The sequence below is a fragment of the Protomyctophum parallelum genome, assembly GCF_964188405.1.
Source record: "Protomyctophum parallelum genome assembly, chromosome: 5".
Classification (NCBI taxonomy): domain Eukaryota; kingdom Metazoa; phylum Chordata; class Actinopteri; order Myctophiformes; family Myctophidae; genus Protomyctophum; species Protomyctophum parallelum.
In genome coordinates, this window is record NC_139702.1 from 49,859,319 (window position 1) to 49,886,637 (window position 27,319).

Consider the following 27,319-nt stretch of genomic DNA (forward strand, 5'->3'; position numbering starts at 1 on the left):
GACGGCGTGCCTACGTCATTGTAACAGTTTTTTGCCTAACTACTGCATGTAGTCTTTTCTCACCAAGTGGCATTAAAAACTATGCCTAAACCTCACCTTAAAGTAAACACTGCGATGATAAGGATTTGAACCCGAGGCAGTGGGATTGTAAGGCTAATGCTTAATGGCATTAATGACACACGCACACACTATACTGTATAGATACATATGCAGCAGATGGAGATAGTGAGAGAGAGAGAGACAGAGGGAGAGAGAGAGAGAGAGGTTGCTGCTGCATCTGTGTCTTATCACAGCCTCAATGACACATGTATTTTGTCAGTGTCACCTGCTCTAGCGTTCTGGTTAACCCGCCTGGGGTTGAAAGGAAGACAAGGAAAGGGACGGGAAGTGGTCACTGAGGGAGGGGGTGGGGCTGTGATGAGAACATGGTCACACATAAAGGGACCCGGAGATAAAGGCACGTGGCAATTTGTCCACGGCAATCCCTTCTAGTGCTTCTACTACTGTAACCACACCGGCTCCGGCATGGGACCTCGTCTAAGATTGGGCGCGTTGTGAAAAGAGGGCTCTCGGTGCCTGGGTGCCTGCCAGCTGACATTCCACGGAGACAAATTGAGAGAGAGGGAGAGAGAGAGAGAGATACAGAGAGGCTTGGGCAGATTTATCGGGCCATTGGCTCGCCTCAGGAATTCTCTTGTAACATGGCACTCCTGCGAACAGGATAAAGAAATTAGTGTAATACATCCCCCTCCCCACTCCCCATCCCCCACCCCCAATCCCGTAGGCAGTCGTTGAGATATAAACTATGACTTGGTTTGTACAGCGCCCCCGCCGCCTCCTCACCCCCCTTTTTTTAAAATAAATGTGGAGATGTGATGGATTAGGGACCTGCGTATCAGATTAGAACCATGCAGTGTCTGTATGAATATTCAAATGGATGGGCAACGCTGCCATGTTCCACCACAGTCACAGGGTCCTCGCTGTGGCAGGAAGTACTGTTAGCTGGTCAAATGGCAGGGAGAGGGAGAGAGAATTAGAGAAATCAAGAGAGCCATGAATAGAGGGAGAGGGATAGAGAGAGAGAGAGAGAGAGAGAGAGAGAGAGAGAGAGAGAGGGGGGGAGGGAGGAGGAGGAAGAAGCGAGTGTTTGAGTGTGTGTGTGTGTGTGTGTGTGTGTGTGTGTGTGTGGTATATTGAAAGGAACTGCTCCTGGCTGCCTTGGATATTTATTCCTTTCTAAAGCAATGAGGTGTTGGGAGAAAAAGGCCAGCTATGTTTCTAAATGCTAAAATGAGAACAGGCAGAACTCTGCTGCGGTTTCCTTACCAGGCAACGGCATGCATACCTGATAGCACAGCCTCACCTCTGACCCCCGCGGATCAATGGAAACATTTGAAAGATTTTCTACTAAATAGGCATACATGAAAATGTTACCAGGCCATGAATATAATAACGCTCCTTCACAAAGCTGTATATTCAAAATTGGTTATACCCTTGACCATGAAGAAAGTAGATTCTGATTGGCCAGGGGGTTTGCATTATGTTCAGAAGGCTTTTACGTACCGTTGCATCAGCGTTGTTTAAGTTAACCTTTACTTGGTCGTTACTATGGCTTCCACCACTTCCAAGGTTGATGAATATAGTGCCAGGGTGTCACCGACAACATTTCTATGCAAAGAACATATTGCTTCAAAATATTAATAAACAGTGCTTGCATTTCAATCATTGGTAAGTAGTAGCAGTGTAACAATACATTTGAACAGCGACAGTATAGGATACACATCGCAATACATGGCTGACAATACGATACATGGACAATATTGGGTCATTCGTGGCAATATGATTCAATGATTTAAAATCGATATAGTAACTATTTTGAAAGAATAATGAATCTGTGTGAATAGTGGGATTTTTAAGGGAACAATTTATTATTATGGAGATAAATAAGTATAAACATAGTATAAACACAGTGATTCTCTGGCAAATAATTTACATGGACCAATAATATTTGAAGACATATTGACAAACTCGCACCTTGACATGAACACAGATTACATTTATCGATAGACCAAGTGTATGGAATGGAGTATAATTAAATCCATCTTTCTCTTTTTTAAGTGGTGCAACCACTTCCTTAAGTAGCTTTGTGTGTGTGTGCCTGCCTGGCTGGCTTCCTGGCTGGCTGGCTGGCTGGGTACCTGGGTCTGAGCACGGAAATTGCATTTGTGTGGTTTTCAAAACCAAGTGTCACTGTTGTGCAGCCTAACACACACATACATATTAACTGTATACATTATGATTTCAGGTGTATCAGTACAGTACAGTACAGTACAGTACAGTACAGTACAGTACAGTACAGTACAGTACAGTACAGTACAGTACAGTACAGTACGGTACAGTACAGTACAGTACAGTACAGTACAGGGACCCCCTGGGGACCCCCACATGGTAACATGGTTTCGGACGCGGGGCGGCATTATGATACAGTAGCTAGCGAAACTAGAGATGCACCGACCATGGAAATTCTTGGCCGATACCGATGTTTACAATATCATTTTAGCCGATAGCCGATATATGTTTATTTTAGTTTTTGTTGTTTTAATTTCCCCTTTTTGTGCCAGGGAAACAAATACATCTTCAATACAAGAAATAAATGTTCAGAATCTATAGCTTGGTAGGATGCAGATAACCAACACACCAACATAGATATTACAAAATGTATGCTTATCAACAACAGATAAATACCGGCAAATATCGGCCGATACCGATATTCCCTAATGGAAACAATCAATGCATTGCAAAACAATACGATTCGATACAAAGTCAATTGAAAATCATTCCGTTACTGGCACTGGTAGCGTTTTTTAAGGATTGCACCATGGCACTTTCTTTATCCATAGGCTGTGCGTGGTGTTGGTAACTTTTAACTTTCTATATGAATTGCACGTCATCATACATACATACTGGGCTCTTTTTAAATGTTTGTCCATGTTGTTTTTAGTTTTTAGCTTATATGTTTCTTAAATAGGTTCTACGTTTTATGTTGCACTGCAAATAACTGAGAGGAAACAGTATTTCATGTTCTTTATGTATGCAAGTACATGGGAAGATGACAAATAAAGTGATTCTGATTCTGAATAAGCCTATAAGTATACATCCTAAAGCGTGAAACTATTATTTCTAATAATAAGCACCACAGTTCTTGGATGTTTTTAGAGCCGTTTAGCTCTGTCCTCCGTGTCTGATCTGCCAACATCTAGAGGTTATCTGCCAAGTTGATGAACAGAGAGATTGGCTATGAAACACAAGGTGTGACAGTATGGCAATATGTTATAGGAGGCGGGTGGAGCTCATCAGGGAAGGGGAGGACGAGCGGCTTTGTTCCAAATGTCACAATGCATATTTATGGTCTCGCTGGAGTGGCTCCTTGTGTAAGCACCGTTCACCATCCATCAGACAAAAGCACCAGCCTTTCTTCCTGACACCTCGCTTCGTCGGCATCACGTGACGGAATGATCTAAACTGGGTAACCTGCATGGGAGGAGACTAGTGTATTTTTGTTTTGTTTTTTAGATTGTCCAGTGATGTGGTTCAGACTGGTGAATCAATGTTAATGTAATGTTAATGTAATTATTCTGGCTAAAGCTCATCTTATAATACCTGTGAACCCCTGTGTAAATTGCTGATGATATAGCTTCATTTTAACCCATAATGTTCCTTGATGCTCTCGTAATCTAACAAATGGGTACACTGGCTTTACATCATGCTCTCTCTTCTTTGCACCAGACGCTACAAATTGAGATATCAAAGTGGAGTGGGAGCAGATTAGGAGACATGGGAGGGAGTCAAAGCAGACACACAGATACACACAGAAACAGAGCCTTCAGCATAAGCTCCTCTGAGCTCTCTCGTCTCTCCCACAAAGCGGCTCCTCTGGGGAGCCGTGTGCTAGCTGGCTGTTCCTGGGCCGTGCGGTGGAGGCTGGGCTGTCTGTCTGACTGTCTGTCTGAGGTCCCTCTCCTTGGGGAAGAGAGAACATGCCTCCAGGGCTGGGGCTGATTTGAGACGGTCCCAGTACTAACCCCAGGGGGACACCAACCAGGCGGTTCTCTCGGTCTCTTTCCAGGCATTCACAGGCACTGACTGAGCTTGGTGGCTGCAAAAAAGAGAAGACATTCGAGGGGGGGGGGGCTTTCATCTGCACTGTAAGTCGGCTCAGTGGATTTCCTCCAAATTACGGGGAGTGATTACGCCCCACCTCCCCTACAACGCACCGTCCCCAGCTCACCGCAGGGGCCAGCCAACCGTTGTCAACCTTCAACGCTCACCGCTGAGTCATTAAGTGGAAGTGGAGGGATGTTTCATTGGCATGGAAATAATAAGGAGCAAAGCATAAAGCACAGGGGGCAGAAACGCTCTGTGGGTGATCCTCTACAGCCAATAAATTGATTCCGGAAATATTTCTTCATTCTTTAATGGCCAGGAGTCCACCACATACATATGACAATGGAATTCAGAATTGCTGTAATGGAATTGAAAGTCTGGCCATCTGTGTTTGCTGAAAAGGGTTTTTCTACTATAGGTGCACCTAAATGGACAGAGCCCAGACATGGGTATAGAATCACAAGAGCTTTGAACAAGTCAGCGTCGCAAACATCCCTCAGCTCTACGAAACCAACAGATCCCAACAACTTGCAGGGCGAGCATGCAGCCACAGTATCCATAGCCCCTGTTTGATTGAAGAAGTGTCACCCGTCACTTCCAAGCTATTACCTCCATACAGTTGGGGATTAGAGAGAGGCAACAGCAGGGTACACAAGGCGTCAACTCATCTTTTTTATTTTTTTTGGAAACTCCCCTGAGCTTTTCCATTATCTTCTCCATATCGAGCTTGACCCAGAGAGAAAACCTGACCTCACAGGGGTCAACACAGTCTAGACCACCCCCCCCCCCCACTTGCAGCAACTAGACCCCCCCACCCCCCCCCCCACACACACACACTCCTATCCTGCATATTGCCTCAGGATGCAGGAGCCTCACTGCCTCCAACACAGCCCGGACCCTCTCCCTCCCTCTCTTGCACCATTCCCCTATTTCCCATCCACAATAGCATCTCCCACAACTATAATCTTTCTATTTGGCTGGCCCGCCCCTTGGGGTTAAGGGGTCGGGAGATGGAGAGAGGATTTGTCTCTGAACTGACGGGATGGCTGCTGCTGCTGTTGTTGTCCATTTTAGCTGACCACTGTTATTCTGGCTGGTCGGAGCTGAACACAGACCATATGGTATGCTAGAGCAGCTAGAGTAGAGTGTTTGATACCACGTGTAACAACCCCCCTGGTGAAAAGTGAGTAAATGACTGTGGTGAAATACCAGTCTTACTGCTTGAAATGGGTTGTTTTTTTGAGATGCAGATTCTCACAGTTATATACTGGGGTGCTTACGGATTGAGCTACGCTGAGGTGAAGTGGTGACCATTAAATGATTGCCAGAGGCAACTGTCCATGAGTTATGTTTTCAGGAGCCATTAGTGCTTGAGATGGTTCAGCTTGAAACTTCTTGTGGTATGTGTTAGGGAAGAAAATGCTGGGTGTGTAGTACTGTAAATGTGAAATGTCAATGTTGTAAATAACATGAGATAAGATAAAACTTTGGTCATCCCTGAGGGAAAAGTGGATCGTTACACAAGCCAGGGGTAGTGTGTGTGTGTGTGTGTGTGTGTGTGTGTGTGTGTGTGTGTGTGTGTGTGTGTGTGTGTGTGTGTGTGTGTGTGTGTGTGTGTGTGTGTGTGTGTGTGTGTGTGTGTGTGTGTGTGTGTGTGTGTGTGTGTGTGTGTGTGTGTGTGTGTGTGTGTGTGTGTGCGTGCGTGCGCGCGCGTGCGTGTTAGACTGTACAACTGTATACTATGTACTGTAAACTGTGTAAAAAATAATATATTTTGAATATTTTATTGGAGTAGCAGTTTTTTGATTTACTTGAATAGACAGACAATGTCTGCAAAAATGATGGTATCTTTCTGTCTCATGTGCGTATATGTATTTTCAAAGCCAAAGAAACCTCAAATCCCATGCTCAACCTCTGTGATGGGCTGAATAATATGCATTTTGGTTCATGTGATAACCTATTCTGACCACCACAGTTCACCAACTCGGACAGCGCACTCGTCAATGTGCAAGGACATGGCTGCGCGGCACGGCCACTAGTTCGACTGGCGGCTCACTTGAGCACATCTCACGAGCCTTACAAGGCCTCACTGTTGGTGTTCCCTGCCTTGCTCGACAATTTCAAGCGATTTAAAAACTCGTGCGAGCGTTCCCCCATACTATTGGCTTCAGAACAGCCTACACGCATCTCGAACAAATCATTTCCTAAGCTTTTGTCATTTCAGTATCTCAATGCAAAGTCTGCAAGGCATGAGGTGAGGTAGGTCATAACGCCTCTGTCAATGTACTGCTACCATGGTCAAAGTCATTCTTGACTGTTCTTTTAACTCCCTTTGAGAGGGAGTTTGAGAGGGAGTTTGAGCTGCTGAGGCCCTCTGTGGAGTGTGTGTATTGTAATCTCCAGCATCTGTCAGTTTTCATATAATAGCGATAACCTAGACAGTTGTCCACAGATTTGGATCAAACTTGCCAGATGAATAGGGCCACTAGCACTGTTTATTTTGTTTTCAAAATTGGTCAAAGCACAAGGCCTATGTTTATTCGAATGTTTATATGCAGTACACAGCAATGTGGCAAGAATGGAGCATCTCTCTGACTTCTAGTTTCATTACATTATTGGCCTATTATTGCATTATTCAATTCACTTCACTGAAAATTTCATTTTAAGCATTACACACTTTGGCAAGCTCAGGGAATCAACTGCACAAAGCAACCACTTGAATACATTTTCTACTGCTTCCAAGGCCGTGGATTAGTGCAACAAAAGAAAACTTACACTTGTGTAAACAAAGAGGGCAGATTTTAAAGGCCATCAGGAGAATCTCTCTCTCTCCCCAAAATTCTGTTCATAGCAAAGCAATGAAAAATTCGACAGGGGACAAGGCAGTGGAAAAGAATTCCTCATTGAATATTCATTAACCTGTGTCTAGGTGTATACTCGGCCCTTAACCACTCTTGTTTATGACTTAAGGACTTGTAGTGCTGACCTTAGTTTAACACGGCAGCAGATACCAAATTAACCTCTAGCCTCCGCAGGGCTAACCATGCTCTGCTAACAAGCAACCTGTCTAGACACACAAGAAGTACTTTATGATTCGCATACACACACACGCACACACACACACACACACACACACACACACACACACACACACACACACACGCACACACACACACACACACACACGGCTTCAACCTTCAACCCCCCCACCCCAAAAATACTGAGTTTCGTATGTATTGTAACGTATGTAATCGTGGTAAGACAATTAATTGGTCAGCTGTTGCAGCTTACCCTTGTCTTCTCACTATTACAATGTAATATAACCAGAACATTGTTGTTATATGTTAGGGCTGACCTGCTTGATCTGTTTGACAGATACGTAGGCTACTGATTAATCTTTGTAAGATGCATGCTTATGACGTCATGGTCACTGGTTTAGCAAGACACTGTAAGCCCAATGATACGGGATGAAACTGTTGAAGTAAAACTCATTAGTCATCACATTAGCATACATCATGACATCACGTTTTACTGTGTACCTAATTCATATCATACTCATACGTTCCTTTTTGTTCCTTAATATCTGTTAGGACTCATACAGCATCTCCTGGTCATCTATATTACTGGTAATGTGACCAGCACTATATTCTCTATAGGGGTCTTCAACAGGGGGTCCATGGCCCCTAGGGGGTCCTAAGAATTACTACAGGGGGGCCACCAAATCTTTGTGTGATAGTATGTTTTGTCTTCTTTCTTTACATTAACCACTTTAACCTCAGCATCCCTATTCTGAGGAGAGAATTTGCCAAAAACATAGCGCGAGGCGTTGTGAGCTTTTAGATCGGCAATTTTCGTCAAAGAGGTTTGGTGTAGGGCAAAAAGAGCAGACCAAGTACATAGTGAACAGTCTAGTTTACTAAGTATTGACGGTTTAAGTGGTTAAATGTCTGAAAATACACATGAACAATGCAACATACATTAATTATAGTCCTGTCAAACAAGTCTATTAAGCGATCTATGAAATCTATATGAAAATGTTTAATCTGCAACACAATATGTAGTGGGGGTCCCTGCTTCATCTCTCTCAGATAAGGGGTCCTTGGCCTGATAGTACCTGATGTCATTTGCTTTCAAGTCACCCACCACTCATGTGAAATGCACGCACGCACGTACACACACACACATGCACGCACGCACGCACACACGCACGCCCGCACGCACAATTACAATTAATTTACACTTAATCCAGAGCGATTTACAGTAAACATAGAAAACAAGATCAAATGCATATAAACAGTCTAAACAATATAATATCAGAGAAGAACAATAATACTGTACATTGAAACTATACACACTAGGATGCCAGGACAAGTGTGACCACTTGGCATCTCTCTATATAACATGACATTCTAAATGACATTTTATAGTCTTTGCATACGCCTGCAAGGTCGTCAAGACTAGGGCAAGTGCTATGGGCAAAGTTAGAGTCTGAAGAGGTGAGTCTTCAGATTACGGCAGACGATTGGGAGCACGCACTCTCTCTCTCTGCAAATAACCTCTTACTATCCCCCTCTCTCTCTCTAGTATGCACACACACAGTCACACACACACACACACACACTCCTCTCTTCCTCCCTCTCTCCCAACACACACTGGCATATGATGCTCCCTCTGTACGTCCTCATCCATTTTACAGCACACCGTCTCATCCCTCCTTGACACCATTTTCCATGTACCTCCCAACCTGTACCGTTTTTGGGTCATGCACCCGTGTGTCTCTGGGCTTATCAGATGGCAGACCCACCCAGCACAATACCCACATGATTCTGCAATTGCCTTCTAAACAATTTTTTTCCAGAATGTTCACAAATAGCAGGTGTTGATTATAAGCTATACCAGGGGTATTCAACTGGCGGACCGCGGTCCGGTCTTTGCGGAATAAAAAAAAAATGATTTTTTTTTTTTTTTTTTTTTTAGTTAATAATATAAATAACATCAGATGGTACATTTCTCATGTGAAATTGCTGCAAAGGCCCCCAAAATGTCCCCCAAGGGCCCCCAAAATTCTGGCGCGCGCTATGCGCGCGCGCAGTGTGATTTGGATTTGGAGTTCCACTCCGGGCCTGCACTCTGCACCCCATTATTGGTTGGTTGGAAGGGGATCTGATTTGTATAAGCTTGACCATACTAAACGGGCATAGAGCCCCGCTCTCCGATGGACGCCGCGCATGGGACCGGACCTCGGTCTTATTCAAAAAAATATTTGTGGACCTTCATCATTTCTAGTTGAGGACCCCTGAGCTATACTATAAGCATGGCACACGTCAGTTTTTGTCACCCGACTCACAATCCCCGTCACTCACCCCAGGCAAGCCCACAGGTCATCGTGACATCACGTGACATCACGTGACATCAGTCCCCCCGGGTCTCCCCAGAGCCTTAGGCAAGCCCCCATGGGTGCCCATGTCATCGTGACATCACGGGAAAAAGTTCCATACATTCCCAGCTGATACCCTAATAATTAAATCCCTGTTATGCCCATATATGGAGGTCCCTGACTGTGATCAATATTAAGCCCACATATGGGAATGCCAATATATGTTGTACAATATATATGCCAATGGCCAATATACGCTCCATATATGGCCAGTACACTGGTTGATAGCGAAGTGAAGGCGTCTTACTGGTTGATAGCGAAGTGAAGTTTAGACAGGAAACGGGGCGAGAGAGAGTGACACTCAGCAAAGGCTGTTGGGATCGAGACTTGTTGGGATTGAGCCTATGCCCAGGGGGGCTATTATGTTAGTCTGACGTACCAAATTATTCCGACATACGTGGCCGGTTAAGACCATATAGGTTAAGACTCACATGGCTTCCGCGTGCGGTTAGGGTTATGCCATATATCTCCTATTGTTTGTATAGGATGAAGGAAATAAGAATGAAAAGCAATTGGCTTGGCATGAGTCAAATTGTGGTTATTTGTTTGTGGAAAATGGTAAATGGTGCATTTATATAGCGCTTTTATCCAAAGCACTTTACATAGATGTGCGTCACATTCACACCGATGGCGGAGGAAACCATGCAAGGCACCGACATGCACATCAGGAGCAGTTAGGGGTTCAGTGTCTTGCTCAAGGACACTTGGACACTTAAGAACACTAACACATTTTAATGCAATACTATAACTAACAGTGAAAATTGAATGTCCTCATGCATGTGTATAATGCTCTATCAGAGACTTAAATTAAATATAGCACTGACTGCAGTATTGGCTAGTGGTCTAGTACAGAGGTTTAACGATTTAGCTCAAGATCCAAAAGAGAAATTAGATTGCCTGCGACCAAAGTAATGCAAATAGCAGATCTACAAGCTCACAATGCGTTGCTTCGTGCCGTGTTGTGAACTTGTATAATTATGTGTGCTATTTTCCCTACATCTTAAACGTTTCTTCATGGATATATTTTATTTATTAAATTTATACTTGACAAATGTTGGAAGTTTACCCACAAGTCACGACCCAAAGAATTGGTCTGCGACCCACCGTGAAGACAAAAAACTGTACACTGTAGTGTAAACTAAAGCATCATGCAAGGATTGCAAGACATTAGACATGGTAAATAATACATTCATTTTGTGTTTTAAATGTTGATAATAAGATTGAGCTGAAAGGTCTGACTGAGTCTGACATGAAACAGACCACCCACTCTTTTCTCTGTATACAGCCTGCCTGCTTCCAACACTTGTTTTACTTTTTGATGTTTCTTCTTGCATAAGAAAAAATAAATATAAAAACGATTTCACTGTTGGAATATATAATGTCGACAGTGTTGAATAAAACCGCAATCAAATCAAACCACGGCGCACAAAATACCAGTCAGAGCCACACACGCACACGGCGCACGCACGCACGCACACACACACACACGCGCGCGCGCGCAGCTTCTGTATTATAGACACGTGGGATGCGATATTCGGATGTTTTGTCCGCTATCAGCTTCCGTACATCGAGGCTAGTATAAGCGTCTGATTGGTTGTGTTCACTGTTCTTCTTCAAGCCGAATAGCCTAGCCGACAGATACAGAATACAATCGTGCGGTGAACTTCCAGGTGGGTTTGATTCCAACTGTCTGACATACTAACGATAACATTTAGAAATACTGCCTAGTTCGCTAACTCTAGCTGCTACATTGCACATCGATGTAACGCGGGTCCGTAGAACCATCACATATAACATAGTAAAAAGGCAGTTAGCCGAAAGGCTAACTAGTAGCAACATACTGAACATAGCATACCGGGTAGCCCTCCAAGCAGAACCCAATGGTACTGAAGTTTCTGACATTTTGTTAACTCATCAAAATTTCAGAAAAGCTTTATGTAGGGTCCCGAAAGGGGCTACATACCGGGTAGCTCTGTATGTGAATAAGAAAAACGTTGTTGTCACTCACTCACCCCGCCGATGTTTCTCAATGTTAGGTAGTCATGAGTAGTGAGCGGCTGATTAACCAGTTATGCACAATTAACCGATGCATGCACGTTTTCAGCGAACTAGTCGCAAACCAATTAGTTGTTGTCTGCACTGCAGTACTGATTGTCTCGTTGGACCCCCCCCCTCTAGGTTGCAGTCAAAATGAGCCTCAGAAAGCAGACCCCCAGTGACTTCTTGAAGCAGATCATTGGGAGACCGGTGGTGGTCAAGCTGAACTCTGGTGTGGATTACAGAGGTAACGTTAAAATAACTGCCTGGTTAATGGCTAAGTAGCCCACTGATAGTTGGGCTACTTGTTCTGACAGTTAGTTATTTCATTCCATTTATTTAACAGTCATCTCAAACATAATGGTGCCCAGATGTCCATGTCCCTAGTGCCCACCGTAGCCGCAATTAGCAACTCTAGATTTTTTTAAATAATTGGATGAATCTAGAGTTGCAATACCCTCCATTGACTCCCCACTCATCCAATTTGCGTTTGCGATCTGCTTGTCTTAAACGACGTTAAACTCACCAACATTGCAGCTGTAGTCCAAGCTTGAATTATCCTCTTTCAATCTGCCAAGCTTGTTTTTCATAAAAATCCCCCGTAGACATGTTATGAGCTACTTTCTGTCAAGACATCCTCTGCAGGTGATTATTTTTCTAAGTGTTGCAGACAGTTTAGGAGCACTCGTTTTCTTTAACGGGTCGCGCTGCTGCCTCCTGCATTATGTGCAAATTCGAAACAGGTGGTAGGTACACAGGGGCGTTCAGTGACTTACGACGAGTACTTCCAAACTCCAGCACTTAGAAAAAGAATCACCTGCACAGAATTTCTTGACAGAAAGTAGCTCATAACATGTCTACGAGGGATTTTTATTAAAAACAAGCTCCGCAGATAGGATAATTCAAGCTTGGACTACAGCTGCAATGTTGGTGAGTTTAACGTTGTTTGAGACAAGCAGATCGAATACGCAAATTGGATGAGTGGAGTCAATGGAGGTTATTGCAACTCTAGATTCATCCCATTAAAAAAAATCTAGAGTTGCAAATTGCGGCTGGTGGCCACCTATGCTGTATTCTCCACTGAACAGTCATAATGTCCACATCACTGCATGTGTTTGCTGGTGGCGGTTACTCTGTGTCATACTCAATATTTGTAGATGCCTCCATTGTGAGATTACATCAACGTTATTATGTTGAGCACATGAACGACACATTCCGCCCGATGAATGTTAATCAGTACATTTTACAGGTGGAATCCTCTCTAGTATTGAATGCAAGTCTGTCTATAGGTGTCCTAGCTTGCCTGGATGGATACATGAACATTGCAATTGAGCAGACGGAGGAGTATGTCAACGGCCAACTCAAGAACAAGTATGGAGATGCTTTCCTAAGAGGAAACAATGGTATGTCCTCCCTACACTCACTGAAAGGTACAGACCGTAACGCTCATAGCTTATGAGCGTTGCCGTCTACCGCTTGCCTGATCCCATGTGACTGCAGCATAAAGTGACTCCTTGAGTCTTAATCCATCCATGGCTTCAGCCAGTTGTAGTCAACCAGTAGGTGTTGGGTGTTCTACCAAACGCCTAGCCCCTCTCGGAACCCCCCGGTTGAGCTCTTTTCAAGGCTGACCCGTGGGGTCCCTTGAAAAGAGCTCAACCGGGGGGGTCCGAGAGGGGCTACCAAACGCCTAGCCGCAATTTGCAATACCCTCCATTGACTCCCCATTCATCCAATTTGCGTTTGCAATCTGCTAGTATTAAATAACGTTAAACTCACCAACATTGCAGCTCTATGCCAAGCTTGAATTTATCCTCTTTCAATCTGCGAGCATTTGTTTCATAAAAATCCACCGTAGACATGTTATGAGCTACTTTCTGTCAAGAAATTCTGTGCATGTGATTCTTTTTCTTAGTGTTGCAGTTTGGAAGCACTCGTCGAAGTCACTGAACGGCCCTGCATACCACCCGTTTCGAATTTGCACATAATGCAGGAGGCAGCAGCGCGACCCGTTAACGAAAACGAGTGCTTCCAAAGTCCAAACTGCAAAACTTCATGCACAGAATTTCTTGACAGAAAGTAGCTCATAACATATCTATGGTAGATTTGTATTGTATACAGATTGGTTGTTTTATTAATTAAAATAAGTTCCAGATTGCAGGTTCAAGTGCTGATGTGGATACATGTATACACTTCATAAATATGTAGTGCAGAAATTGAGTATTTTATTGGTGCTAGAATAAAGCACTCATCACCTTACTTTAGAGTAGTTTTTTTTGTTCTGCATTACATTTTTTTTTTAAATCTAATTCACACAGTCCTGCATTATTGAGAATTCAATACTGTTCTACTCAAATCTCTCCAGAACACTGCACAGTGCACACTGCAGTTAACTGTAGAGAATGTCAACTTGAAGTCAAATGGAGAAATTGGCTTAAATGTGGTCATGTGAACCATAAAGGAGTGGACTGTGGTGGTTTTTCCATTTTGTTTTATTATCCCTTTTTATTCTTAAAGGACCATATCAGCAGTCTGGCATTTTTAGCCTGTTAACTACTAGCTGTGAATAAACAATGACATGTATTGACAGCAATATGGTTATTTTTAATGTGCCTTGTAACATTAAAATAAAGTTGAATTAAATAAAGGGAGATATTGGGATTGGGAATGGATCATACATTCATTATTCATTGATTCTTTTTTTTTCTTTTCTCCCCAGTTCTATATATCAGCACCCAGAAGAGGAAAGTGTAATGATGAGACTTCTGTTTTCTTTTCTTTTTCTTTTGCCTTCATTGATGTGTCAATGGATAACTGGTCCCAAGAGTTGTTTTTGTTTGTTTTAATGCCTCTGCCCTGAAGAGTGTTTGGTTTTGTAAAAGTGGAATAATTTAATAAATTCTTGGTTGTTTTTGAAAATTAGTTTTGAGTTATTTAAAAGCTTGGAATAATTAAGCATACGGTATGAGCTATACTCTCATCTGTGTTTTGTTGTTGAATCAGAGGGATAATGTATTATGACAGTATGAAGTTGCCTGACCATCATTGTACTTGATCATTTAGGTCTTAATTATGTTACACGTATGTACATATAATTCATAACCACAATCATTTTAAAGACATGGACTGTGTTTAAGGTTAATCTATCGTTCAATGATGGGACTGGTGAGTAATTTTAATTCAGTTCATGAATAATTTACATACAGTTGAAGGTTTCTCCATGTGCAACATGAATCTAAAACACCTGAACTGGATCAGTAAATCATGAGGCACATTTAGATGCACAACCCAAATATGGTGTATCCCTATTGTCGAGTGACAACTGACAAGGGAAGGGAAATGTTTGTGATGAATAAACCTGTAATTTAATGATGTCCTCTTTGACCTCAATAGGCTCTATGCACACAGAATAACTTCCTACTCATGGGCAAGGTATATTTAACCCATTCTGACCGGGCACCCATTTTGGTGTCAGCATCATGTTATGCTTTAGCTATTGAAAAATAGCAGATCTACAAGCTCATATCGCGCCACCGAGTGGCGCGATACGAGCTTGTAGGTCTGCTATTTTTGAAAAATCGAAGAGCGACTGACATTTCTAGAATCTGATCTCAGGTCAGAATGGGTTAATCAGACCAGTGTGTGTCCAGTGGAAACCTCGTATGAAATCTGATCTCAGGTCAGAATCGGTTAAAGAAGGTAAGGAAGACGTTCATGTCATGTTCATGGATGTCAAACCTTGCACCGGAAGTACCATGACATACATGGCAGTGAATGGAGCTGGTTGGACCAGCTTGTGAGCAAACATTTCGGAACAATTGAGACCTTTGTATAAAGGTCACTTGCTTTTCGATATGCACAGTACATTTTATTTGAGGATCTAAACGGTGTGCAGCAGGTATTGTTTCTGTCTCAGATACTTCAGAAACGTACTTTGTTCTTCAGATGCCTCTATACCTATTTATTCTCTAGAATAAATAGAATTGATCTATTCTGTTATTTTCCAGAAGCGATTACTTTACAACGGTCTGTCTCAGTCATTCAGACATAGTGTTTGTTCATGAGCTGGTCACCGGGGTCTCATTGACTCCAATGCATTCCACCGAACTTCCGGGTGTAGTTTGGCGAATCCGCTGTCTGGAATTGCATGATAGTGAAAATTGCGTTGGTGTCTTTACCTTATTTCTCATATACTGTACCTTGCTTCCGGGCCCTTTCCCTACTACTTTCACAGGTGTTGTGTTACCAATGATACTAATTAAGGCTCTGTCCCATTTAGTGTACAGTGATTCTATGGTCCATTTGTACACTCAGACTAGTAACACACCTGTATGGGGCCATTTGGAACCCAGTAGTAGAAGGATGGAGCCCGCACAGCGCACACCATATAAGGTACTAAAATAATTATACTTATTTTATTTATTTGTCTGACAAAGTTTCACCATTTGGAACCACTCATGGACACTTTGAGACTCACTAGTGTAGCAGTGTTTTCAGTGAGCCAACATGCACAATAGCAGCACCCTGACTCTGTTTGACCAGAATGGAACAGAGCCTATTTAGTATCATCGGTAACACCTGTGAACTAAGGAAGTAGGGAAGGGGCCCGGAAGTAGGGAGAGTTATTCAGTGTGCATAGAGCCTCTTGATTTGGGAAAAGTCTACCCGAAGAGCTCATGTACTAAGGGAAAACATCTGCATTAGAGGGTGACTACCGGTACTAAGGACTTGGACATGCTAAGCCAACAATGGGGGGGGTCAGATCAACATATCTGCCTGGATGACAGCAGGGCGAGCGCTGGCGCTTTGGAATGGGGGGTCAGATCAACATATCTGCCTGGGTGACAGCAGACTGCTGGGCATATATGGAGATCTAAGGGTTTGAGGTCAGATGTAGAGTTGCTGGCCAATATTGATGACATCAGGTATCTCCATATATGGGCTTAATATTGATGACATCAGCGATCTCCATCCCTGATGATGTCACATGCTCCATCCCTGATCACCCCATCACCTGGGGCGTCACCAACGCACTGATGGGAAATGCACAATTAATTGCTGCGGTCGCAATAAATATATTCATTCAGTCTGATGCATGTACGTGCATGCATCAGACTGAGGTTGTCATGAATATATTTATATTTTAGTACATTGTACAGCTTATGTTACTACTTCCAAGCTCACCTTAATTTACCTTTATATTTCCTAAGGCGTCTGGAGACGTCTGTTTTTGAGGTTCGGTTTTCTTGTGGTAAATCCATTGTTGGCTTAGTATGTCATGAATGATGTTGTCATGATGAATATAATTTAGTAGTAATGGAATAGAAGTTTCACGTAGGCTTTGCAAAACATCACCTTCGTAAGTGATAGTTGCAACAACAAAGTTCTACTCTTGTAGGCCTATTATTTTTCCTGCATGTTATCAGCTGTTACATTAATACTGCAGAAAAACATTTAGCTAATACAGGACCTGAAAAGGGAAATTAATTAATTTGTCATTGAAGGTCACTTTCATTCACTTTAAACTCTCAATCTCTGGCGCAAAGTTACACAGTGAACATGACTAATGCTACCTGATAATATTCCAGGCCCCTCCATATGATGACTAAGGCTATAGTTATTGTATAACACTGATGGAGTGTCTTACCTCAATCCAGTAATGCACTTGCCATTTGAGCTTTGCCAGCACCCAATAACATAAGGGATCATAAAGCATATAGGCATGCAACAAAGCAGACATGCTTTCAAAATGTAACTTATTACTTGTTTTCCTTGAGTGTTATGGACAGAGTGAAAAAAATCACCTGGAAGGAAAATGCATCATTTACGATCCAATTAAACATCTCAACCCATTATTGGCTGATGGGATTGAGGTGGGTTTACTGTGCACATACATGCTTTAAAGCATTTCCTCAATTATATGTCACTCAGTCAAATTGGAGGGAAAATGGTGTCTGTAAATGGTGCCACCTACAGGCTATGTAAGACAGGATTAACATGTAAACATATATATCACATCCACTCATTGGCCCTGTGTTATAGCATTGTTATTATGTTCCATAACACACATATACACACAGACACTTATTGTTCAGCTGTAAGTGGCTGGATGCTTTCTGTGTATTAAAAACATTCAAATGGCACCTCCCCCCCTGCCACCAATGTTGACCCTCTTCTGAAAACGAACACAGGCTATGCAGAGAGCTGGGAAATGGAATTGTGGTAATTTAGCAAATGAATTCAAAAGTGGCACCACCTCGTTATGCTGAAATAATAAAAACAATAAATATACGATTAATGAGACTCTTAAAGAGCATGCCATTGCTGTAGCATAGACATAGAGCTTTATTTGTCTTCCTTTTCATCCATTCCATGGGTAGATGTTTGTCGAGCCTTGTTTTGTACATGTTTTAACTTGTACATGCGCACTCTGGCCCCTGGTAGGAGACAAAAGGCTGCCAAGGTCAGGCCCGACTTGAAGATGAAGGACGCGTTATTGATCAAACTCCACCCAGCCGCAGCTGGAGGGGGAGGATGGGGGTGGGGGGGTGTAAGGGACGGGCGGTGGTTTGAGCTACAACAAACACACTGTCTGACGCGCAGACTGATAGGCACACAATGGCACGCACGCAGGAACACATACACACTGGCACACTGTACACACGCAGTGCCACACACAAAGAATCATTATGGCAGCTAGCGAGGTTAGCACAGGCAAATATTTACCTAGTGGAATAATAACTGAGCCGCTGGCTGTGTGGCCTCACAGGGAACCCAATTAATACCGTTCACAGTAATGACCTAGTGGCAGACCCCGTGCTATTGTACCATGGGCTCTCTTTTCGGTCTTTATTTTTTATTTTTTTTGACAAACGCACTGCCTACTGGACTCTAATGCAGCCCCTCTCACTCACTCCCTCTGTGTGTGTGTGGGGGTGGGTGCATGTGTGCGGCGTGTGTGTGTGTGTGTGTGGTGTGCCCGCGTCAATACACCAGTATTGATTTCAACATCACAGCCCCTTTCACCAGCACCACATTTTTCCTCTGGAGCTCTGAAATACGTGCATAGCAAAAAAAAAAAGAAACACCCCACCCCCTCTCTGTGTCTCTATTAGTTTATTTCATACACTCTAATCTTTTCCTTCTGTCTGGCTGAGCCTGTGTAGGACATTGCTACCCCCCCCCCACCCCCCCCCGGGCACCCCTCATCAAGGGGGGCTGGCTTGGGGGTGGGGGTGGTCTGGTGTAAGATACTGCAGTGGTTGAAGGTTGACGTGCGGCGAGGTGAGTGACGGAGAAGAGAGGAGAGGACAAAAGAGGAGAGGAGAGGAGAGGTGACAGGCTCGTTATGGAGGACCAAGCAGTGAGTGTGCTGGGAGGGTGGGGTGTGGGGGGGGGGTCTCAAGTCTTACAGCACCACCCACTGGCTAAAGCAGAGAACTGCAGCGACGAGAGGGGAGGGAGGAGACAGAGGGAGGTGGAGGCTGACTTTGACCCTGACAGAGCGCTGCAGCCTCTGTGTCTGCATGGCCTTTCCATGATGGGATCAATGGATGACAAGGACGACTTGAAAGAACACTTAATAATGTATATTTTGTAACTCTCTGGCTATATGCAAACTCGGTCAGGATGAATCTTTTCATTGTCAATGAGTCACATATTCAACAGTGTTTCCACATTATCATTATGTGTGTTAGCATTATGATTATTATTATTATATGTCAATAAATACATTTATTTATTATACTGGAAAGTGTATGAATGCGTGTTTCGCTGTAAAGAGATCTCTATGCCCCTCCCCCCACAGGCAGGGTACCAGGAATCTGGTCTGTCCTGGGTGAACTTGACCTGTTTTAACCTCTGGCCTGCTCTGCCTGTCATGTGTTTAGGGATGGAAATAACGAGTCTGACCTCCCACACTGCTTCTCCTCCTCCTCCTCCTCTCGCATTCCACCCGGCAGGGTCAAAGGTCAGTGTAGGTTCACACAAGACAACCGGGCGACGTGGCATCGACTGACTGGTTGACATTGTTGGAAAGACATTGATGAATGAAATTAAACCCTTTCACACATATATCTACAGTATGCCTCTGAAGACGTTATTCATAAACGTCACTTACAGAAGAATATTACTGGGTTTTTACATGTACTTGTTTTGGCCCGAAGTCCAAGCTTAAGTTTGGTGGCTGCCGGGGTTGTTTTTGATCCTAATTGACTGCGAGAGGGGTCTGTGTTAGCCACCCCTAGGCTCTTTATTTAGCCCTGAGTACAGTCAACCTTGGCCAGGAATGTGACCCCCGACCTTCTTATCTGGAAGGAGCTATTCCCAGCACCGGGGCAGGGGCTTCCATGATTTATCTTGGCCCCAAATGGCAGTGTGATGCAGATGGTAGGGGTTATGGGAGGGTAGTTAGGTACCCCTCAGGGGGACCAGGGGGCTGCCAGTGTACTCACAGCACCGTACAGCACTGTTATGCTTATGCTGAGATGTGTGTACTGTAGTTACCCTTTGATGCTAAATCCTTCTCATTCTCTGTGAATATTAGTATCCAGTTACTGGTAGCTGGCTAGCTGCCTGTAACTCTTGAATCAATAGACTTATCCTAGGCAATGTCAACACTACAGGCATCATGCATGTTGGTCCTTGAGTTGTGCGTCTTGCATGTAGGCCCATACTTGCCCATAAATGTCTCTCTTGGCCAGGACACAAAAGCAGGGTATATTTTGTAAATATATGCCCATGTAGCCCACTTCACAGTCAGCTAGGGGTGCCGCCCTCACCCAAAGGCTTTACATGAACGCCAGCCCCACATGCTAACCGCAACCTAGTTGTATAATCGACCATGGCACGACCCAATTACTTTGCAGTAAGCTTGGCGGATGTGAATACCAGGCCCATAATAGCTATTCTTTCCAGCCTCCAGGTCTATTGTCAGCTTGGACACAATTGTCCTGATTGTGTTGTTGTTGATTGTAACTCTTCCTGTGCATCTCCTTCCACCAGGTTGTTTAGTGCATTCTAATGAGCTGAGGTCATGCTATGCCCACTGCCACACCAGCCAACTTACATACAAGGTTGTACACGATTCACATACATGTAATGATCAAAACATGAAGAGAGAACGACATATACTTAAAGGAAAGTGCAATAAGAAATGACTGTACAAGAGAACAATCATAATGTCACCGTTGAAACCAAAACCGTTACTTTTCAGGAAATGGAAAGGTGTACCAATGGATTCAATGTACACTAGTTTTACATTACATTAGTTAGTCACAAGCTCTTGTTAATACTTTGCTTTGGTTAAATTGGTTAGCCATGAAGCTGCACAATGATGCCAGCAGGCATCCTGCCCGCTCCATGGTTGAGTAACCAATGTGACTAATGTTACTCAAATCTTTCATTCATTAAAAAAACATAAAAACTAAAGATGAAAATGGAGCTAAGAGTTGTCTGCCTGACAACTACACAGACTATTTATTTTTAGTAATCAAGAATTCTGCCTCTTGTACTTTTGGATGTATAAAACAAAAAGTATATATATAATTTTGTATAAATGATTTGTGTATCTTGTCATTAACAGCTTGCCATGTGGTCGCCCATTCATGTATTGACATCCTTATTTCCAGACACTGAAAAGTACCGGTATTTTAAAACAGATAAATGCCCATTTTTCGTTTCTTTCTTAAATAACCGTGTGATTACTTTTTGAGGATGTAGTCACCTGTTTTTCTGGACAGTAATCAGTGAACATCAGGTAAGTAACAGTAACACATCTCCTCTGTAGCCCTACTGCTGGGGAACAGCTTTTTGTTTGTCCAGTTTAGCGGGCCAACACTCACTATGATGCACATGAGATTTGCATGAAATACAAACTAACCCCGCACTCAGGCAATTAGCCTCCATTACACTGACGTTCAGACTGCCAATTTGTCTGCCACACAAGGTAATCCAGAGTGTCGTTGGCAAGCGCCCAAATGTGTAATGGTATTGCAACGCAGCTTTTTGTTGTTTCCCTTTGAGAGTAATGGCCATGGACAGGTTGTTCGTCAAACTATGAGTTGTACAGGCATGAGCAAACATATTGAGGAGTAACTGAGTAACCCTTAACCTTCAGGGAAATGCTTGTGGTGTGAATATAATGGCCAGTTGCACAGGTCTATGTGACTGAAATCTGACTATTCAAATGTGGTAATTAAAGAGATTAATTCTGCCACGATGTTTCAAGGCTATGACGTAAAAGAATGAATGAAAAAGAATGGCCTTCCTCCTTCTCAGGTTAGTTGCTTACCAATGAGTGCAGTCAGAAATATGTCTTCAAGACCACTTCTTTGTTAGCTGTGCAGTTGAACAGTAAGCATTAATACATTTGACACCTGGCCTACAGTACCGCTTCGGGAATAACCCTCTGATCTCACCTTAGTTTCAATATTTCTCTATTGTTTAGATAAAAGCTGTACAGTGTGTGACACACACGCACAACCCGTGTGTGTGTGTGTGTGTGTGTGTGTGTGTGTGTGTGTGTGTGTGTGTGTGTGTGTGTGTGTGTGTGTGTGTGTGTGTGTGTGTGTGTGCAGTCATGGAGAGAAGCTCATTGGTTTGACTTGGGGCACTCAGAGTGGCTGTGATATTGCTCAAGGGTAAAGGCAGACAGGAGAGTTATGACTACAGCCCTTCTCCAACCATCAGGGAGGTCAGAGCCTCGATACACTCACTCACACTCTCAACTACGCACACACACACACACACACACACACACACACACTCACTTGAGGCTCAAACAACCAACCACTCACACACACACACACACACACACACACAGCACTTACCAAACACTTGCTGGAGCAGGCAGGCACACAAACCAAGCCATCCAATTAATCATGCAAACACACACACACACACACACACACACACACACACACACACACACACACACACACACTCTGGACTCCAGCCAGTATCAGAGGCAGGGCACTGTCATAAACACAATTACAGCCTCTCAGTCTTGAGCCAGAGCTACATCTCTCTCCTCCGTTTGTCTGCGTGTGTGTGCGCGCGTGCGTGCGTGCGCGTGTGTGTGTGTGTGTGTGTCTCCATGTGCGACTACGTGTCACACCCTATTACCGTACAGGCAGGGGAGAGCACCTTTCACATCAAGATATGATTTCTATAAAGCAGGAGGGAGGAACAAGGGGCCGTTAAATTCAATGTGACACCCCCTGGCTGGCCACTTATGCTTTTTACACGGGCGTGTCACTTTGAGAGTTTTTAACGAGGCTCGGGGAAAGTGGAGAAGCAATGCCCTCCGCCACGCCATCACCGAGCGTAGGACGCACCTCCTGCAAGGAGGCACTGATAGGGTTTAACGAAGGCACTTTTTATAGGGAACGTATACATAAAGACAGGACCAGAGATGACAGGACATATGAGCTGATACGGCTTTTATGAACTGCCAAAAGACAGGGGTCTCAGATCTTTTAAGTAAGCCTACATTAAAATAAAATAAACACATGAAATATAATCTTACCTCATTTTATTTTATATTTCTTTCCCTTTACTGTGGTTGTAGCCTACGTATGATTACTTTAATGTAACATAATGCAACCCCCCACCACCCCCCCCCGCTCCCATGGAAAAGCTTGCAAAAAAATATGCAAGCTAAGGCTTATGGTTCCATCTGGAAGTGGCATTCTTTAGACTGCACCTCTGTCACCAATCAATTCCTTCACTGATGTGTGAAGAACTGGTACGTTTCTGCTTCCAAACCTAAGGTCCTTCCACCCTCTAGTGGCAAGTATTATGCACTGAGTGAACTTGAGCGGCTGCCTGTCTCAACTGCTGCTCGACAACTCTTGTTCCCTCTTTTTAATTGACCTGGATTTGTTCCGTTGCTTTGCTGTAATGAAAAAGTGGAGAGGTGCCTGGGGACCGAAAATACTGTCAGCTTTCGCCCCGCAGCAATTCCCACACCCCAAAACTGGGTCCCCCCTTTTACAAGATCTGCTGTTTGAAGCCGAGCTGAAATGAAAAATTCAAAAGACCTGGGTGCTACAATGCCTTGCAATGAATAATTAAGAAATATGCATTTTCAGATAATAGAGGGAGGAATTTTAAATACGTTCCGATGTAAATTCCTTAAAGAAACACTTTGGCATATATTTGTGCTGCAGCTTGTACACGAGTTTGTCTTGTAGCTTTATTTCTTTGTGTAAAGAGACGGTAAAATATTCATCGGGCATTTCACACTGAATCTTTCCGCTACATAGAGAATGTGCAATATCATTTTTTTTAAACAGAAACTTGAACAAATGGGACATGTGCTCATTTGGTTCCTGTACCAAAAGGATAAGCAGAGACAGAGAGAGGAAGATATCAATCTTATACATATTAATGTTGTCTGAGGCACTGTGTGTGTGTGTGTGTGTGTGTGTGTGTGTGTGTGTGTTTGTGTGTGTGTATGTGTGTGTGTGTGTGTGCGGCTGTGCGCGCGCGTATGTGCGTGCGTGCGTGTGTAATTGTGCACGTGTGAGTGTGTGTGAAATAGGCATGTTGGCATTAACAATACAAGGCAATCAATATTCTACACAGAGAACAAGGCCATTCAATCGCAGCACAGTTTAAAGTTTTCTAAAGCAAGAAAGTGAGTTGGTTTTGCTTTCAAGAGGAGAGAATAATCAAATATCATAATTAATAGATCCTACAGAGCCAATTAAATGTAGAGTAATCTATGAACAAGAACGCACAACATAAAATATACAAACTGCAGAGTGCATAATGTCTGTGTGTGGTATTACCGTATTACACTTCAAATGCCCTGCAGTATTAAGCCAACTCTGTGAACCTAAAGCAAGAGGGTCATGCCACTAATGCGGTTTGTTTTCATATGTCTGTTCAAATACTAACGTTCTGCTAGAATGGAGCCAAAACACTCCAGTGGGGTAGTGGTGAAGATGCCTGCCTCCAAGACCACAAATATCACCCACTGACCTGGATGGAATCAAATTCAACTATAGGGCCTTCTCTGCTATATGTATCCCGTTATTATCATTACCCCAAAATCATTATCTGTTTTTACGTCTGGACATCCATTATTACAGGCTTCAGACACAACTACTGCAGGAGACTCAGAACCCATTTGATTTGTTGTTAGGGACCCGGCCGTTACTGACGTCGACCCCGAGTAGGGTTATTTTGAACCCATGATTTTCTGCATGAAAGGCGTATGCTCTAACCTCTGAGTCTACACTATAGGATAGCCCCAGTTACCATTACTCCCTGTAGTGTTGGCCCGATAAGCGGCTGGAAATGAGCACAGAGTCAGGAGGTAAAATGCAGCCACACCGTGGTTTATTCCCAAAAGAAGGTTGACAGCATGGGAAATGGCATGACACACGCAGCAAACAAACAGGGCATGTTGGTGTGCACTGTGCGGCTCCACCATGCCCTCTCACTGAATCCAACACTGAGTGGGTGTGTGCTTCCTGGCAGCCTTTTATAGGCAGCTGAAACAATCAGTGCAGACTCTACCATATTACCGGTCAAACATGCAACACTTCTGAACCCCACATAACCCACATCACATGAGCCTATAAATCTATATCACTACACCGGTAAGTAAATATCAATTATGCCCACTATTGCAAGATAAACCACATATCCCATTATCATTAGCAGCTCCAATGCATAACTCAAACACCCCCCTGGCCATTTCACTGTGGTCCAGTCCAGACCGATACAAGGTGCTGCCACACTATCTAAAGAGCCGCACACATTCTCGGCTGCGCACAGCTTCTTTTTCCAGGTTCTTAAGACAGCTGGTGGATGGAAAAGAAGCTCCACTTCTGCGGACGACTTGCGCGACGGCCAGATTCCCGGAAACGCTCTCCTCCACGTCAGTCGTCGTCCGCGAAGGTGGAGCTTCATTTTCATCCACCAGCTGTCTAAAAACGTGCTCAAAAACCTGCGCACAGCTTCCTCTGTCCGCAGCTTCTTTTCGTTTTGCGCTTAGGTGTGGAAACAGTGATATGGTGCTCTGGTAGCCTGGGGACTCTTTTGCCCGAACACACTGGAACAGACAGAACAGAAGCAGTAAGTATTCAATTACCCATAACACAGCCTCATATTACATATTGTACTTATTGCCCTGACACATATTGCATTCTTAACTGTATTGCACTTGCCCATCATGACCAAACATCCCTCTGTTTCCCCAGGTGATACTGTCCAATGCTGAGTGGTAGGAAACAACTCCCATGTTCATAATATTTTCAATAAACCATAAACTCATGACTTTTCCTTTGTGTGCAAATACAACTGACTAAAGTACATATGCTGTGCAAATATAAAGACTTCAATCAAACACTGGTACAATGTGTGTGCAAAATAAGCATAAATGTGCCAAATAAGTAACGGAGGACCAATTCGTTACACTCCCAAATAAAAGCATACATGCATACATGTGGTATGTCGTTTGGTTCCCCTTTCAACAGTGCCGTGTGCATCCTACAACCTGTGTAGCTCTGAATCACATCATGCCCACAGGGTCTCTGACCTGAGATCAGATTCATACGAGGTTTCCACAGGACACACACTGGTCTGATGAACCCATTCTGACCTGAGATCAGATTCTAAAAATGTCAGTCGTTCTTCGATTTTTCAAAAAATAGCAGACCTACAAGCTCGTATCGCGCCACTCGGTGGCGCGATACGAGTTTGTAGGTCTGCTATTTTTAAATAGCTAAAGCACGACATGATGCTGACACCAAAATGGGTTCCCGTTCAGAATGGGTTAACACTAAACCAGCTGGGACAACACTGCACACGTCCCTTCTGGCTCCAAAACTATGGAATGAACAGATCAGAACTGTAGACTCACTTCCAAACTAGTCTGAAAACCCACCACTTCAGAGTACAGACTCCACCTTAGCCCGCAGCACTTGATGTAGCACATATGCCCTAACCTTGAAGCCATATACAAAGGCTAAAGTATGTAATTTAGATAGCATATTATGTAGACAAAGCATTCTATAGTGTATACTTGTTGTTTCATTGTTCTACTGTTAGACGGATGTTAGGTTCTTAGCTTATTCATGATCCTTGATGAGTCATGACTATTTCTATGTATTTGATATGCTTACTGTAAATCGCTCTGGATTAAGAGCATCTGATAAATGCCTGCTAAATTGTAAGTCTTCACACACTAAAGCCTGGTTCCAATTGGCAATTGTACAGCCACATAAACACCGTAAAACCAGAGTGTTCATTTCACTCTGCGGATTTGACTATACGTATGTATGTACTAATACTGTATAGTATATGACTGATGACTGTCTGCTGGGTATGTTCTGCAGTAATGAGGAAAGAAAAGAAAAGCCTCAACATGGTGACAGTGAGGGTAGGGTTGGTGGAGAGTAGCATGTGGCAGAGCTGTGTGTGTGTGTGTGTGTGTGTGTGTGTGTGTGTGTGTGTGTGTGTGTGTGTGTGTGTGTGTGTGTGTGTGTGTGTGTGTGTGTGTGTGTGTGTGTGTGTGCAGTGTGTTTGAGGCAAGTGCTCGCCCTAATTAAGCATCATCTTGGGCCAAGGGAGAGGCAAGTGAGACTTCACAGCCGTTAAATCAGGACAATGCTTTTTGTGTCACTGTTGCTGGCATGACTTGCCCTCCCTTCACTCCCTCCCTTCTTC

At 43.6% G+C, this 27,319-nt stretch overlaps 1 protein-coding gene across 2 annotated transcripts in view; it reads left to right on the forward strand.

Annotated features, from left to right (window-relative positions):
• The first annotated feature begins 204 nt into the window (after window positions 1–204).
• Window positions 205–27,319, forward strand: part of lsm6 (LSM6 homolog, U6 small nuclear RNA and mRNA degradation associated) — a 304,254-nt gene continuing 277,139 nt past the window's right edge. Inside the window, exons 1-5 of one of the 2 annotated variants that reach the window (XR_014569257.1) lie at window positions 205–208; window positions 11,242–11,271; window positions 11,780–11,885; window positions 12,928–13,041; window positions 14,358–14,508. Coding sequence is in view for 1 of the 2 variants with exons in the window: in XM_083765323.1 (XP_083621449.1) it covers window positions 11,792–11,885; window positions 12,928–13,041; window positions 14,358–14,392 (243 nt within the window). In the remaining variant the exon portion in view is untranslated. Of the gene's footprint in view, window positions 209–11,241; window positions 11,272–11,779; window positions 11,886–12,927; window positions 13,042–14,357; window positions 14,558–27,319 lie in introns of those variants that run through there. The other variant, XM_083765323.1, reaches the window with a different exon arrangement.